Source organism: Equus przewalskii, chromosome 13, assembly GCF_037783145.1.
Source record: "Equus przewalskii isolate Varuska chromosome 13, EquPr2, whole genome shotgun sequence".
Lineage (NCBI taxonomy): Eukaryota > Metazoa > Chordata > Mammalia > Perissodactyla > Equidae > Equus > Equus przewalskii.
Window position 1 is genome coordinate 84,403,930 of NC_091843.1, and position 14,449 is coordinate 84,418,378.

Below are 14,449 nucleotides of genomic sequence, written 5' to 3' on the forward strand. Positions count from 1 at the left end.
CACTACAGCATTGTTTGTAATATCAAAGATTAGAACTATCCTTTATGTCCATCAACAGGAGACTGGTTAAATAAACTATAAGACACACATAAATATGATGCACCCAGAAAAGAAAAATGAGGAACCTTGGGAAGAGCTCCAAGATGTACTGCTAAGTTAAAAAAAAGCAAAGAACACAACAGAAGCAAGATATATAATATGCTGCCTTTTGTTTAAAAAGGAGGAGAAAATAAGAATCTATATTTGTATTCACTCTTACATGCACAAAGAAACTACTAACCGTGGTTGATTAATAAACGAACCACTGTGGCCAGTGAGCGGGCAGGACTGGGTGGCGGGGAGAGAGGCTTTTCACGGTATGACTCTGTTCTTTGGTTTTTGAACTGTGTGAATGTATTACTTATTCAAAGAATTAAATTAAAAATGTTTTTAAAAGCACACAAAAAGTAGGGTATAAGACTTAACATAACTAATTATGTATGTTAATGTGTCACAGAAACTAGTAGTCTTACTCCAACATCCATTCTCCTTTCTTTCTTACATAATGATCCCCTGAATTCTAACTAGACCCAAGGTTGTGCAGAATAACAGCTCCATGCCCAGCTGCACCTGCACACAGGTATCGGCACATGACTAAGTTATAGCCAATGGGCGTGTGCAACTTCTAAGCCATGCCCTTAAAAGAAAGGGCCATGACCTGAGCTTCTCTTTTTCCCTCCTTCCTACCAACTGAAATTCAGACATGACAGGAATCGATCTGACCATATTCTGAGGTCAACATCCTAAGGAAAGCAGAGCACCAAGACAGAAGGGTTCTGGGTCCCTGACACTGTGGAGGTGCCAAACCAGCGCTGGACTATGTAAGCTTTCCCAGTTACGTGAGAGAGAAATAGACTTGTCTAAGCTGTTGTTAATTTAGGTTTCCCCTATAACAGCCAAACCACATCCTCATACAATACATGACTCAGACAAATATCCAAGCCATCAAGACAACCTTAATATAGTCTACAAAGTAGAAATAATATAGACATCATCTGATTACAATACAATAAACCTTGAAAACTATTAACAAAGCCAAAATAAAAAAATAATTCTATCACCTACATGCCTAAAACAATTTCTCTTAGACAACTTTTGAGAAAAAGCCACAATTGCAGAATATTAATGAATTAACAATGATGAAAACCTACACACTGGAAACAATGGGATACAGCTAAATCAGTGGTCAGAGAAAAAAGTTTAGTCTTATATACTTATATTAATAAACAGAAAAATGAAAATAAATAAGTTGAGCATCCAACTGAAGAAACTAGAAGAAACTACGTAAAGCAGAATTTCAAAAGATAAAAGGCAGAGATCAGTGAATCATAAACCAGAAAAATAAATAAATCCAAGATCTGGTTCTTAAAAAAATGAGAGAGAAATCATTATCCAGTTTAATCAAGAAACAAGGGGGAAAACTCAAATAAACAAAATAAGGAAACTACTTTAATGACATAGAAGAAACTGAAAGAATAAGAAACTATTTTAATCATCTGTACGTAAATAAATTTTAAAACCTGGATGAGATGAACAATTTTCCAGGAATATACAATATATCAAAATTGTCTCCTAAAGAAACAGAAAATCAAAAGACCATTTACCACGTGAGAAATAGCAAAGACTGTACGAACTAAGCTTCCCCCAAACCAGTGGGTTCAGAGGGTTTCACTGATAAGTTTACCAAAACTCAGGAACAGGCCATTTTAATGCTATTTTTAACATCTCAAACACATAAAAAGAAGGAAAGGTCCCTAGTTTTTTTAATGAAATGTACTTGATACTGATACCTAAAACTGAGAAAGAAAAAAAAAATTCAGACCAATCTCATTATCAAATGCAGAAATTCTAACTAAAATATTAGCGATAAAATTTAGCAGCACCTTAAAAGAATGACAAATCATGATCAAGTGGGGTTTATTCTGGAAACGTGAGGATGGTTCAATATTATGAAATATTATTATAATTTATGTTATTAATAGATATATGGAGAAAAATACGGTTATTTTCATAGAAACAGAAAAGGCATTCAGTAAAAATCCGACATCCGCAGGAGCACGGATACTTCACTGTACGAGTGTCAGCTTCCTTTACTCTCCACGACATAGTCAATTAGCAAACCGGGTCTTTTTCTGGATGACTTGTGAAAATTTTTTATTTGTTAGAATTCTTTGTATCTATCTGATATATGTAATTGAGGATATTTTTACCAGACTCTTTCCATTTTTATGTATTCAAATATAGGAAACTTTCCTTTTATAGCTTCTAGATTTTGTGCCTTACTAAGATAGGTCTTCTGCATTCTGAAACTATATAAACAATCACCTCCTGCTTCTTCTTTATGCATTTATGTTTGAGGTTCAAGTCTTTAATTCATCTGGAATTGATTTTGGAGTGTGGACTCAGGAAGGTGCCAGCTTTGTTTTTCCTACATGGTTGGCTTGTTGTCCCAAGACAGATTATTGGACTTTGGCTCCAATGACTTGAAATGCCAGTGTTTTCCTATCTTAAGTCCCATGGTACAGCTGGGTTTATTTCTGGACTTTCCCTGCTGTTCTATTGACGAGTCTATTAAAAAGACAGTATCAAAATTGTTTCAATATCTGTACCTTTGTAACATATTTTAAAATTTAACAGGTGGTCCAACTAATTTTTATTACATACTAAAATAATAAAATTTTTATATGGAAAAGACTTCTGAAATTATGATAGAATTCAAAGGGAAACTATTTTATCCACTTACAACTTTTCGTGAATGTATAACATAATGAAAAAAACACCACACATTCACTGGGCACCTAACATGGGCAAAAACTTTTGTGAGGAATAGCGGTGAAAGACACGACGTGAAGTAAGTTAAGGCTCACCCAGGAGCTTCCTTCTGGTGAGGGAGTCTGCGCTCATGGAACCAGTGTTCCTTCTCTCCATCTCTATCTTCCTCTCACACACAGGCTTTACATAATCAGGTTTCCTCCTCTTTCTGTCTCTGTCTCTCACACATACTCACATGCACACACTACACTGTTAAACTTACACATACCTGTGTGATTTCTTTAACAGCCAAAGTAACTGAGAACAAGACTGCCGGACTAACGCTGCTCTGACAGGAAACGTCACAGGCTGGTTTAGCTCATTGCATATATATTCCATCTCTTTCACCATTGTCCAACTGTAACCTGAAATGAAAAGAAATTTAACTTTTCTAACTGGAATCCTAAAATTCAATTAAATAAAAAACTAAACTACTGGGGCCGGCCCGGTGGCGCAGAGGTTAAGCTCGCGTGTTCTGCTTCTCGGCAGCCCGGGGTTCGCTGTTTCGGATCCTGGGTGCGGACACGACACCACTTGGCAAAAGCCATGCTGTGGTAGGCATCCCACGTATAAAGTAGAAGAAGATGGACATGGATGTTAGCTCACGGCCAGGCTTCCTCAGCAAAAAGAGGAGGACTGGCAGTAGTTAGCCCAGGGCTAATCTTCCTCCAAAAAAAGAACACTAAACTACCTATGAATAGGTAACTTCACAGGTAATTCATAAAAATTTCCATTTGGAGTCAGAGTGAATTAAAATATCACTCAATGGAAGAAAATATTTTGAGTGGAAAATGTAGACAAAAAATTAAATCTAAAATCATGCCATGAGTAACCTAGAGCAAATTTAACAGCAAATGAAAATTCTAAAAAGCATTTACTAATCTCTCAAGTACAAAAAAAGCAAATTTTGACACTATATTTTCAAGATTTTAAGGCTCTTAGGTACATTTGCATCATTAACAGTCTCTATAAACTTAGATTTTCCATTTGTGTTAATTAAATTTTCTTTTCCAAGAGAAAGATAGCTGCTAGGTATTTACTAGCTATTTAAGTAATAATTAACTTCATTTTTTTTTTTTTTTGGCTAGTCCAAATTACTCATACATTTATCTAAAATAGAAATAGTGGTAAAATTGTCTTATATGATATATGTTTTAAATCATGTTAAGACATTGTGGAAAACACACTTGCTTATTTATAAATAGCTTCAGAAAAAAATTTATATATTCCTTAAATAACCTCAAACTCTATCAAAAGTAGGTTGTAAAAAGTCTTAGTCAGTAAAGGAACATTTTACACAAAGTCTACATGACTATGTTAGTTTAGCAGTAAATTCCACATGAAAGAAGGGAAATGTCTGCTTTCCTTTAAAATCTGGAAAATTATATCTTTTTAATTAGAAAAAGGGATTGTTAACAGGAGCTACACTTACATGACTATAGACTTATAAACTCTCTGTTCTAAATTTGTGGCATAAGAAGTCAGGGGGATGAAGCATGTGTTGGTCATGAGACGAGAGGGCAGCCTGGAAACATCTGACACCAGCATGACTTACAGATCCACACATGGTTAACTCACGTCAAGCCTGAGGTTAAAGTCAGTTAGACTGAACAGTGACTAAAAGGAGTTTTAGAAGCATAAGGAAGTTACTAACTTGTTTCTAGTTTCCCTTCTTTAAACATTTTGAATTACATGTTATATTCTTTAATGAAACTAATAAAAATTAAAATAGAATTAATAAAGCATATTATTTTTTCTCTCAAGCATATCAGGTGTTGGTCCAGGGGGTTATAACCTAAATGTCACTACTCACCAGAGAGCAGTTATTCTAATCTCATGTTAGACTTAAAAACTTCACATCTAAAAACAGTAACAGCAAATAAGTAAAAAATGAATGCCCTGAACACAGGATAAGGGTTAACATCTCCATAGACCCTAAATACCTTCTTAGTTTATTATTTTTACCATGCGGACAGGTGTCTCAGAGCATCTGATTGCCTACTGGCCGTTTACCTGGAAATCACTACCCAGAGATGTAGTCATGCATTGCTTAACGATGGGGAGACATCTGAATGCGTGGTTAAGTGATTCTGTTGTTGTGCGAACATCATAGCGTGTACTTACACAAACCTAGATAGTACAGCCGACTACACACCCGGGCTGTATGGTACTAATCTTATGGGACCACCATCGTATATATGGTCTGTCATTGACTGAAACGTTGTTATGCAGTGCATGACTGTATGAGGAAACAGAAAGATGAATCCAAACAGTGTAATAAGTTTCAGCCAGGAAAAAGAAGGTGAATATTCAGTTCCATGTGTAGGAATATGTGAAGGGAAAGCAGGGATCCAGCCGACAGTAGTCTCATGGCCTCCCCTGTCCAGCCAAAGAGAGTGGGGGGGGGCACCAAGGTTCCCTTCCAGGGTCTAGGTGGCAGAACTTGTGCTCTGCAACCACACTCTGCATGCTTCTGGCCTCACGTGGCTTGAAAAGCTTTGATTACCACTTCTTTATCTTTCATCTGACATAGGGAGTTTGCTTCAAGGTAAAAAGAGTATAGAATATTTTACAAGTTCAAAGAGACCAACTCAGGATTTGTTTAAAGTATGTAAAGAGGCAGCTTTGGTGATTCTAGACCTTGCAAATAAATATTTCTCATGGAAACTTGGTGACAAACATCACCAGTGAATGCAGTGTCTCTCTATGTGAAACAACAGAAAGAAGACTCATACACACATCTTTAAGGCCAGATCTTTCTCTCCATTAGGTCTTAGATTTTGTGAAATGTGTTTTGGTTTTGTATTTAAAGGTGTTATTTTTATATTTGGAGTATATTTTAATTTGACCAACAAGATATATATTTTTTAAATTATTACCTTCATTGACTTTCTCAGGATGCCATCCTGTTGTCCAACCCAGGGAAAGTGTCACATCTGGAAAGAAGGATGTCACAGTGTCTATGAAAGGTTTTGCATCCACTACTCTGCTATGTCCATTTGGACCAGGAAGAATATCAGCATTAATCCACACGGGACGCTTCAGATGCCTCTTCACATTCTCCAAGAGCATCAGGGATGGCTCGACAGCTGCCAGACTGAAAACACAGTTTGTTGTCAATGAGACATATTCCTAAAGTAAAAGTAAAAAGTTCTTTCGGACCAATAGTTTTAATGCTCTCAAATTCATAATAAAAGTGTAATACAACAACGCTTGAATTAAATAAAATTAAAGATCACACAGCACCAGAGGGGAAAATTAACATATGCCATATCTCAAAATGTTGATTTATGTTTATTACTCATGAAAGCGCCTTAACGGTTCTATAAATATATGAATAATGCTACTACTTGTGGACAGATAGAGGTTTCAAAATTCTGTATTATGATCACTCAGTATAAAAACAATTTAAGAAAAGCATAAATATTCACTCATCAGAGAATGTATAAATATGGTTTAAAAATTAGATATACTCATATCCTGCACACTGATGGAAACACTGTGTCTCCAGTACCGGCCACGACTGTGGAGAAAAGCTCTCTTTTCCTTCATGCATTCTTGTGTGAATCTGGACACATAAACACATTTCTAAAAATGACTGCAAAGTATAAAATTACAACATTTCCTTAAAGCTTTTATTAACTTAATTTTTTCCCCCTTATTGTAAACTCCTTTTCTGGGAACTAGAGACAATTATATTTTAGTTACTTTTAAATAAAAAAGCAGCTTCCTTCTTTATACTTCCCTACATCTATTCTGACATCTATAGATTTTGAAACAATCAAGTTTTAATCAGGCTACATAATTTTTACTTTTTAAAAATATATACACTAACTTTACTGGAAAACTACACTAATAATTTTGAATCTCTTCTGAACCTTTAGGGCCTCTATTCATTTCTAAGAAAATTAGCTTCTTTTTTTTGGGAAGACTGGCCCTGAGCTAACATCTGTTGCCAATCTTCCTCTTTTTTTTTTTCCTCCCCAAAGCCCCAGCACATAGTTGTATATCCACGTTGTAAGTCATTCTAGTTTCTCTATGTGGGATACTGCCACAGCGTGGCTTGATGAGCTGTGCGCAGGACCACATCCAGGATCGGGACCGGCCAACCCCAGGTTGCTGACGCAGAGCATGCAAACTTAACCACTCAGCCCCGAGGTGGCCCCAGAAAATTAGCTTTTAGTGAATACTGTAATGGGAGGCTAGGAATGTGGGAGATGGGTGCGCAGGGGAGGACACTTAGCACCCGTTCCTCACTCTTCCCTCTTCCTTCTTGAGGGGCCGGAATCCTTCTGCCTAGGCTCGTCACTCTTCACTCACTCTACTTTTCTTGGACCTTCTACTTTAAGAGGAGACACTGATAATCTCATTATTTATTGGGTCATACTTATTAGTGAGCAAGGATACTGTGCATTAAGACCAGAGGAAGCCAGCCTCCAGCCTTTCGCGCTGCTCCCAGGTGGTCAGCTTCTTTTTTCTCACTCTTCTGCCCCTGAAATGGAGGCCCCAGATTTTAGTGGATTAATAAACTCTAATGCTGGACCTTGCAGACTCTAATTTAGATACTGTCATTTCTCTGCCTCAAATGTAATTTAGATGCTGTCATTTCTCTGCCTCAAATGCTTTCTGCCTTGAAGGGTACCAATACCATGTTAAAACCACAATTCTGAGATCTGGCACCGTATTTCCTACACAAGTCCCTCATTTTTGGTAGCAAGCAACTTGTGCCTGTGACTCCAAAGTTTGCTTGTCTGCAAGTCCCACAGGAGCAGCCGAGTCCCCACGGGGCTCCGCTCTGCATGGGTGAAGCAGGGGAAACCCTGAAACTAATCCACGCACATCTGCCACCATCGACCTCTCTTTTTCCGTAAAGGACTGATTTCTTAAGAAATCTGGTGCCTGTGGAGGTCGGCTTAAACACTAATTTCCAGTTTACATTCCAGAGGGAACTTTTTCGGCTTTCTCAGTTTGGTAATCCGACACAGGCCTGTTTAAGATTGGTTCTCCATCTTTTCAGATGGAGACTTATCTAGTCTCAAACAGCATTTTCTCCCCAAAATTAAAATTCCACCAGCATATATCAAGTGTCTGCTACACGCAAAGCACTGCGCAGTTAAACCTGAGAAGATGTGACACGTGTTCTCTGTAGCATGAAACAAAGCATTTGATCTTTAGTGCTCAGTGACTCAAAGTTTTAGATCTCCTTGCCTTTTCATGTGCTCGGTGTTCTGTGTGTTTACTACTGCCCCTTGAATTGTTCCCTGTGACATATGCTTTGGCTCCTCACCAGTCAGCTCAGCTCGTTCGTTCCTGAACACGAGCAGCTGCCACAAAAGGGCTGAGCCACTAGAAAGATTTTGCAAGTTTTTTGGTCATAATGTGTTTGAAGGGACTGCCAGTCCGGCTGGAGAGCTCATGCTCTGAACCAGAACTCCTGTTCCATTATACATGTACATATTTTAATTATCACTAACACAGACTGCAGTAATGAGGCTCTCCCTTACTGGAAACAAATAAGACAAACAAAACCTACATTAAGAAAAACACAAAACCTTACTAAGGAAAATAAAACTTTTTTTGTTGTAGTTCTTATTTTTCTGGAACTCAACAAAATAATCCTAAAAGAATAAATGTGGAGGGAAAGCCCTAATATTTTTTTGGGGGAAAAAAAGGACTGAGGACAAACTTTGGCAAATAGCAAAAGAGAATATATACGACAAGGAATATCATACCATGTTCCTCACCTGGAAGACTCCATGTTGTAAATATGACAAAACGACACATCCCTCCCACTTAATCTATAAATTCCATGTAATTCTAATCAAAAACACCAGTGGCCAGGGGCTGGCCCCGTGGCCGAGTGGTTAAGTTCGCGCACTCCGCTGCAGGCGGCCCAGTGTTTCGTTGGTTCGAATCCTGGGCGCGGACATGGCACTGCTCATCAAACCACACTGAGGCAGCATCCCACATGCCACAACTAGAAGGACCCACAATGAAGAATATACAACTATGTACCGGGGGGGCTTTGGGGAGAAAAAGGAAAAAATAAAATCTTAAAAAAAACCCAAAAAAACAAAAAAACACCAGTGGCCAATATTCTCAATTTCTTACATGTATTCAGTTTCCACTAAGAACTGCCAAAAGGTTTGCCAAGATGATCATTTGAAGAGGGGAAGTCCCGATCAAAATACTACCTAAAATTTCTCTTTGGTAGGACTTATTTAAATCTCTAGGAAAGAATATAAATTTAGTTTTTATACACTAGGGTTTTTTTCCTAAAAAGTTACCTGTAAGTCAAACTTCTGAGTATCATATCTTACTTTCCTATTAATTCCATTCAGAAGTTGGGGATGATAAAGTAAAAATCATACTTAAAATTGCAATAAATTAGTTAAATGTACATTCTAAGGAAAAAATAATTATTTGCTAAAACTCCATGTAAAATCTAAAAATCATTCTACATTACTTAGTTACTATTTGCATACTAAACAAAATAACCTAGAGGCACAAAACAAGAAGTAGTAAAATTTACCTAACAGGTGGCTCAGCTACTCTTACAAAGGTAGTGCAGAGTTCTTGTTCAGAGCATGAGCTCTCCAGCCGGACTGGCAGTCCCTTCAAACACACTATGACCAAAAAACTTGCAAAATCTTTCTAGTGGCTCAGCCCTTTTGTGGCAGCTGCTCGTGTTCAGGAACGAACGAGCTGAGCTGACTGGTGAGGAGCCAAAGCATATGTCACAGGGAACAATTCAAGGGGCAGTAGTAAACACACAGAACACCGAGCACATGAAAAGGCAAGGAGATCTAAAACTTTGAGTCACTGAGCACTAAAGATCAAATGCTTTGTTTCATGCTACAGAGAACGCTGATCTGGCTCCAGGAAACCTGGGATCTGGTCCTAACTCAGCTGTCACGCTTGGCTATCGTTCTTGGGTGAATCACTTAACCTCTCTGGGACTCTTTGTCAATAAAATGGAGTTGGACCATTCACCATCCCAAAAGCTTTTCGATTTTAAACAGCTGTTTCATTCACTAACAGTATAATGAGGTTTACTGGTATATTTGGCTCCACTACAAATGAGTGGAGTCATCTCAATAACCCTATGAGTAAGATTTCCAAATCTTTATTAATTTCTTGAGATAATTCAATTTATAACAATTCAATTGTTCAGAGATGAGGTAGGTTTACCACAAATCCTAGATTTCCATAGAAGTTGCCTTCATGCCTTATAGTGAGCTCTGGTGGTGTCACAATATATTCCTAGCTTTACATAATTTTTAAACTGCCAAAACACCACAAAAGTAAAATTTCCTGACAGCCAGAGTGAAGGAAATGATACTTAATCTTGCTCTTCATTATCAATGCCTCCAAAATGCTATTTTTAAGGAATATTTTAGTTATTGAAGAACTCTAAATAATTCCCCATACACAAATATAGTAACCTGGATCAAGAAGGATATGCATTAACTACCTCAACAAAATTCTCTCAATTCTCTCTCCTGGACTTTTTTTTATTGAGGTTATCATAGTTTACGAGACTGAAAAATTTCAGTTGTACATTATTATCTGTCAGTCATCTTATAGGTTTGCCCCTTCACCCTTTGTGCCCACCCCCCACCTCCTTCCCCCTCGTAACCACTAATCTGTTCTCTTTGTCCATGTGTTTGTTCATCTTCCACATATGAGTGGAGTCATACAGAGTTTCTCTTGCTCTATCTGGCTTACTTTTCTTAACATAATACTCTCAAGGTCCATCCATGTTGTTGTGAATGGGACGATTTTGTCATTTTTTATGGCTGAGTAGTATTCCATTGTTATTTTATTGAGATATATATATATATATATCTCATATCTCCTTTATCCAGTCAATGGGCACTTAGGTTGCTTCCATGTCTTGGCTACTGTGAATAATGCTGCAATGAATAATGCAAAGATCTCTTTGAATTGCTAATTTCAAGTTCTTTGGGAAGATACCTAGGAGTGGGATGGCTGGGTCATATGGTACTTCTATTTTTAATTTTTTGAAAAATCTCCATACTGTTTTCCATAGTGGCTGCACCAGTTTGCATTCCCAACAGCAGTGTATGAGAGCTCCCTTTTCTCCACACCCTCTCCAACATTTGTTATTTTTTGTCTTAGTGATTACAGCCATTTAACAGGTGTAAGGTGGTATTTTAGTTTAGTTTTGATTTGCATTTCCCTGATGATTAGTGAGGTTGAACATCTTCTCATGTATTTACTGGCCATCTGTATATCTTCTTTGGAGAAAAGTCTGTTCATATTCCCTGCCCATTTTTTGATCTGATTGTTTGATTTTTTGTTGTTGAGTTGTATGAGTTCTTTATATATTATGGAGAATAACCCTTTGTCAGATATATGATTCACAAATATTTTTTCCCAGTTGGTGGGTTGTCTTTCATTTCAATCTTGTTTTCACTTGCCTTGTAGAAGCTCTTTAGTCTGATATGTCCCACTTGTTTATTCTTTCTGTTGTTTCCCTTGTCTGAGAAGACAGGGTGTCCAAAAAGATCCTTTTAAGACCTATGTCAAAGAGTGTACTGCCTATAGTTTCTTCTAGAAGTCTTATGGTTTCAGGTCTTAACTTCAACTCTTTGATCCATTTTGAGTTTATTTTTGTGAATGGCATAAGAGAACGGTCTACTTTCATTCTTTTATATGTGGCTGTCCAGTTTTCCCAATACCATTTGTTGAAGAGACTTTCCTTTCTCCATTGTATGTTCTCAGCTCCTTTGTCAAAGATTAGCTGTCCATAGACGTGTGGTTTTATTTCTGGGCTTTCAATTCTGTTCCATTAATCTGTGTGCCTGTTTTTGTACCAGTCCCATGCTGTTTTGATTACTATAGCTTTGCAGTGTATTTTGAAGTCAGGGATTGTGATGCCTCCAGCTTTGTTCTTTTTTCTCAGGATTGCTTTAGCAATCTGAGGTCTTTGGTTGCCCCATATGAATTTTAAGATTCTTTGTTCTATTTCTGTGAAGAATGTCATTGGGATTCTGATTGGATTGCACTGAATCTGTAGATTGCTTTAGGTGTTATGGACATTTTAACTATGTTTATTCTTCCAATGCATGTGCATGGAATGTCTTGCTATCTCTTTATGTCATCATCAATTTATTTCAGGAACGTCTTGTAGTTTTCATTGTATAAGTTTTTCACTTCCTTGGTTAAATTTATTCCAAGATATTTTATTCTTTTTGTTGCGATTGTGAATGGGATTATGTTCTTGATTTCTCTTTCTGTTAGTTTGTTATTAGAGTATAGAAATGCAACTGATTTATGTAAGTTGATTTTGTACCCTGTAACTCTGCTGTAACTGTTGATTATTTCTAGTAGCTTTCCGATGGATTTTCTAGGATTTTCTCTATATAAAATCACGTCATCAGCAAACAGTGAGAGTTTCACTTCTTCACTGCCGATTTGGATTCCTTTTCTTTCTTTTTCTTGCCTGATTGCTCTGGCCAAAACCTACAGTACTATGCTGGATAAGAGTGGTGAGTGTGGGCATCCTTGTCTTGTTCCTGTTCTCAGAAGGATACCTTTCAGTTTTTCCCCATTGAATATGATGTTGGCTGTGGGTTTGTCATATATGGTCTTTATTATGTTGAAGTACTTTCCTTCTATACCCATTTTATTGTGTATTTTTATCATAAGTGGATGTTGGATCTTACTGAATGCTTTCTCTGCGTCTATTGTGATGATCATACAGTTTTTGTTCCTCATTTTGTTAATGTGGTGTATCACATTGATTGACTTGTGGATGTTGAACCATCCCTGCATCCCTGGTATAACTCCCACTTGATCATGGTGCATGATCTTTTTAACATATTGCTGTATTTAGTTTGCCAATATTTTGTTCAGGATTTTTTGCATCTATGTTCATCAGCAATATTGGCCTGTAATTTTTCTTCTTTGTGTTATCTGGCTTTGATATCAGGGTGATGTTGGCTTCGTAGGATGTGTTTGGAAGTGCTCCATCTTCCTCAATTTTCTGGAATAGTTTGAGAAGGACAGGTATTAAATCTTCTTTGAATGTTTGGTAGAATTCTCCAGAGAAGCCATCTGGTCCTGCACTTGTATTTTTGGAGATGCCTTTGATTATTGTTTCAATCTCTTTACTTGTGATTGGTCTATTCAGATTCTCTATTTCTTCTTGATTCAGTTTTGGGAGGTTGTAAGAGTCTAACAATTTATCCATTTCTTCTAGGTTGTCCAATATGTTGGCATATAGTTTTTCATAGTATTCTCTTATAATATTTTGTATTTCTGTGGTATCCGTTGCAATTTCTCCTCTTTCATTCCTAATTTTACTTATTTGAGTCTTCTTTCCTTTTTTCTTAGTGAACCTGGCTAAGGATTTGTCAGTTTTGTTTATTTTCTTGAAGAACCAGCTCTTTGTTTCATTCATCCTTTCTACTATCTTTTTTGTTTCAATTTCATTTATTTCTGCCTCTCATTTTTATTATTTCCTTCCTTCTACTGACTTTGGACTTCGTTTGTTCTTCTTTTTCTAATTCTGTTAGGTGTTTGAGATTTTTCTTGTTTGTTGAGGTGAGCCTGTAGTGCAACGAATTTCCCTCTTAGGACAGTTTTTGTTGCATTCCCAAATGAGTTGGTACGGTGTGTTTTCATTTTCATTTGTCTCCAAATAATAGTTAATTTCTCCTTTGATTTAGTCAATGATCCACTGGTCATTCAGTAGCATGTTGTTTAATCTCTACATCTTTGCCCCATTGCCAGCTTTTTTCTTGTAACTGATTTCTAGTTTCATAGCATTATGGTCAGAAAAGATGCTTCATATTATTCCAATCCTCTTAAATTTATTGAGGCTTGCTTTGTTTCCCAACATAATGGGACTGTTCCATGCGCACTTGAGAAGAATGTGTAACCTGCTGTTTTCGGATGGAGTGTTGTACATATATCTATTAAGTCCATCTGGTCTAGTTTTTAAATTAATTCTACAATTTCTTTGTTGACTTTCTGTCTGGATGATCTATCTATTGGTGTTAGTGGGGTGTTGAGGTCCCCTACTATAAAAGGATATCTCCCTTTAGTTTTGTTAATTGTTGCTTTACGTACTTTGGTGCTCCTTGTTGGATGCATATATATTTATAAGTGTTATGTCTTTTTTTTTTTTTGAGGAAGATTAGCCCTGAGCTAACTGCTGCCAATCCTCCTCTTTTTGCTGAGGAATCCTGGCCCTGAGCTAACATCCATGCTTATCTTCCTCTACTTTATATGTAGGATGCCTACCACAGCATGGCTTGCTAAGTGGTGCCATCTCCGCACCTGGATCTGAACTGGCAAACCCCGGGCCACCGAAGCGGAACTTGCGCACTTAACTGCTGTGCCACTGGGCCAGCCCCATGTTATGTCTTTTTGGTGGAGTGCCCCTTTGATCATTATATACTGCCCCTCTTTGTCTCTCTTTACCTGTTTTGTCTTTTTTTTTTTTTTTTTTTAAAGATTTTTTTATTTTTTCCTTTTTCTCCCCAAAGCCCCCCCGGTACATAGTTGTATATTCTTCGTTGTGGGTCCTTCTAGTTGTGGTATGTGGGACGCTGCCTCAGCGTGGTTT

The 14,449-nt window shown here is 37.3% G+C and overlaps 1 protein-coding gene across 7 annotated transcripts in view; it reads right to left on the reverse strand.

Annotated features, from left to right (window-relative positions):
- The window catches only part of FAM151B (family with sequence similarity 151 member B), a 36,097-nt gene that overhangs the window by 7,976 nt on the left and 13,672 nt on the right, over positions 1-14,449 (reverse strand). For all 7 annotated transcript variants that reach the window (XM_070571530.1, XM_070571531.1, XM_070571536.1 and 4 more), the window contains 2 exons: positions 5,730-5,947; positions 3,080-3,215 (listed from right to left, as the gene is read on the reverse strand). In XM_070571530.1, the coding sequence (XP_070427631.1) occupies positions 3,080-3,215; positions 5,730-5,947 (354 nt within the window). The remainder of the gene's footprint in view (positions 1-3,079; positions 3,216-5,729; positions 5,948-14,449) is intronic.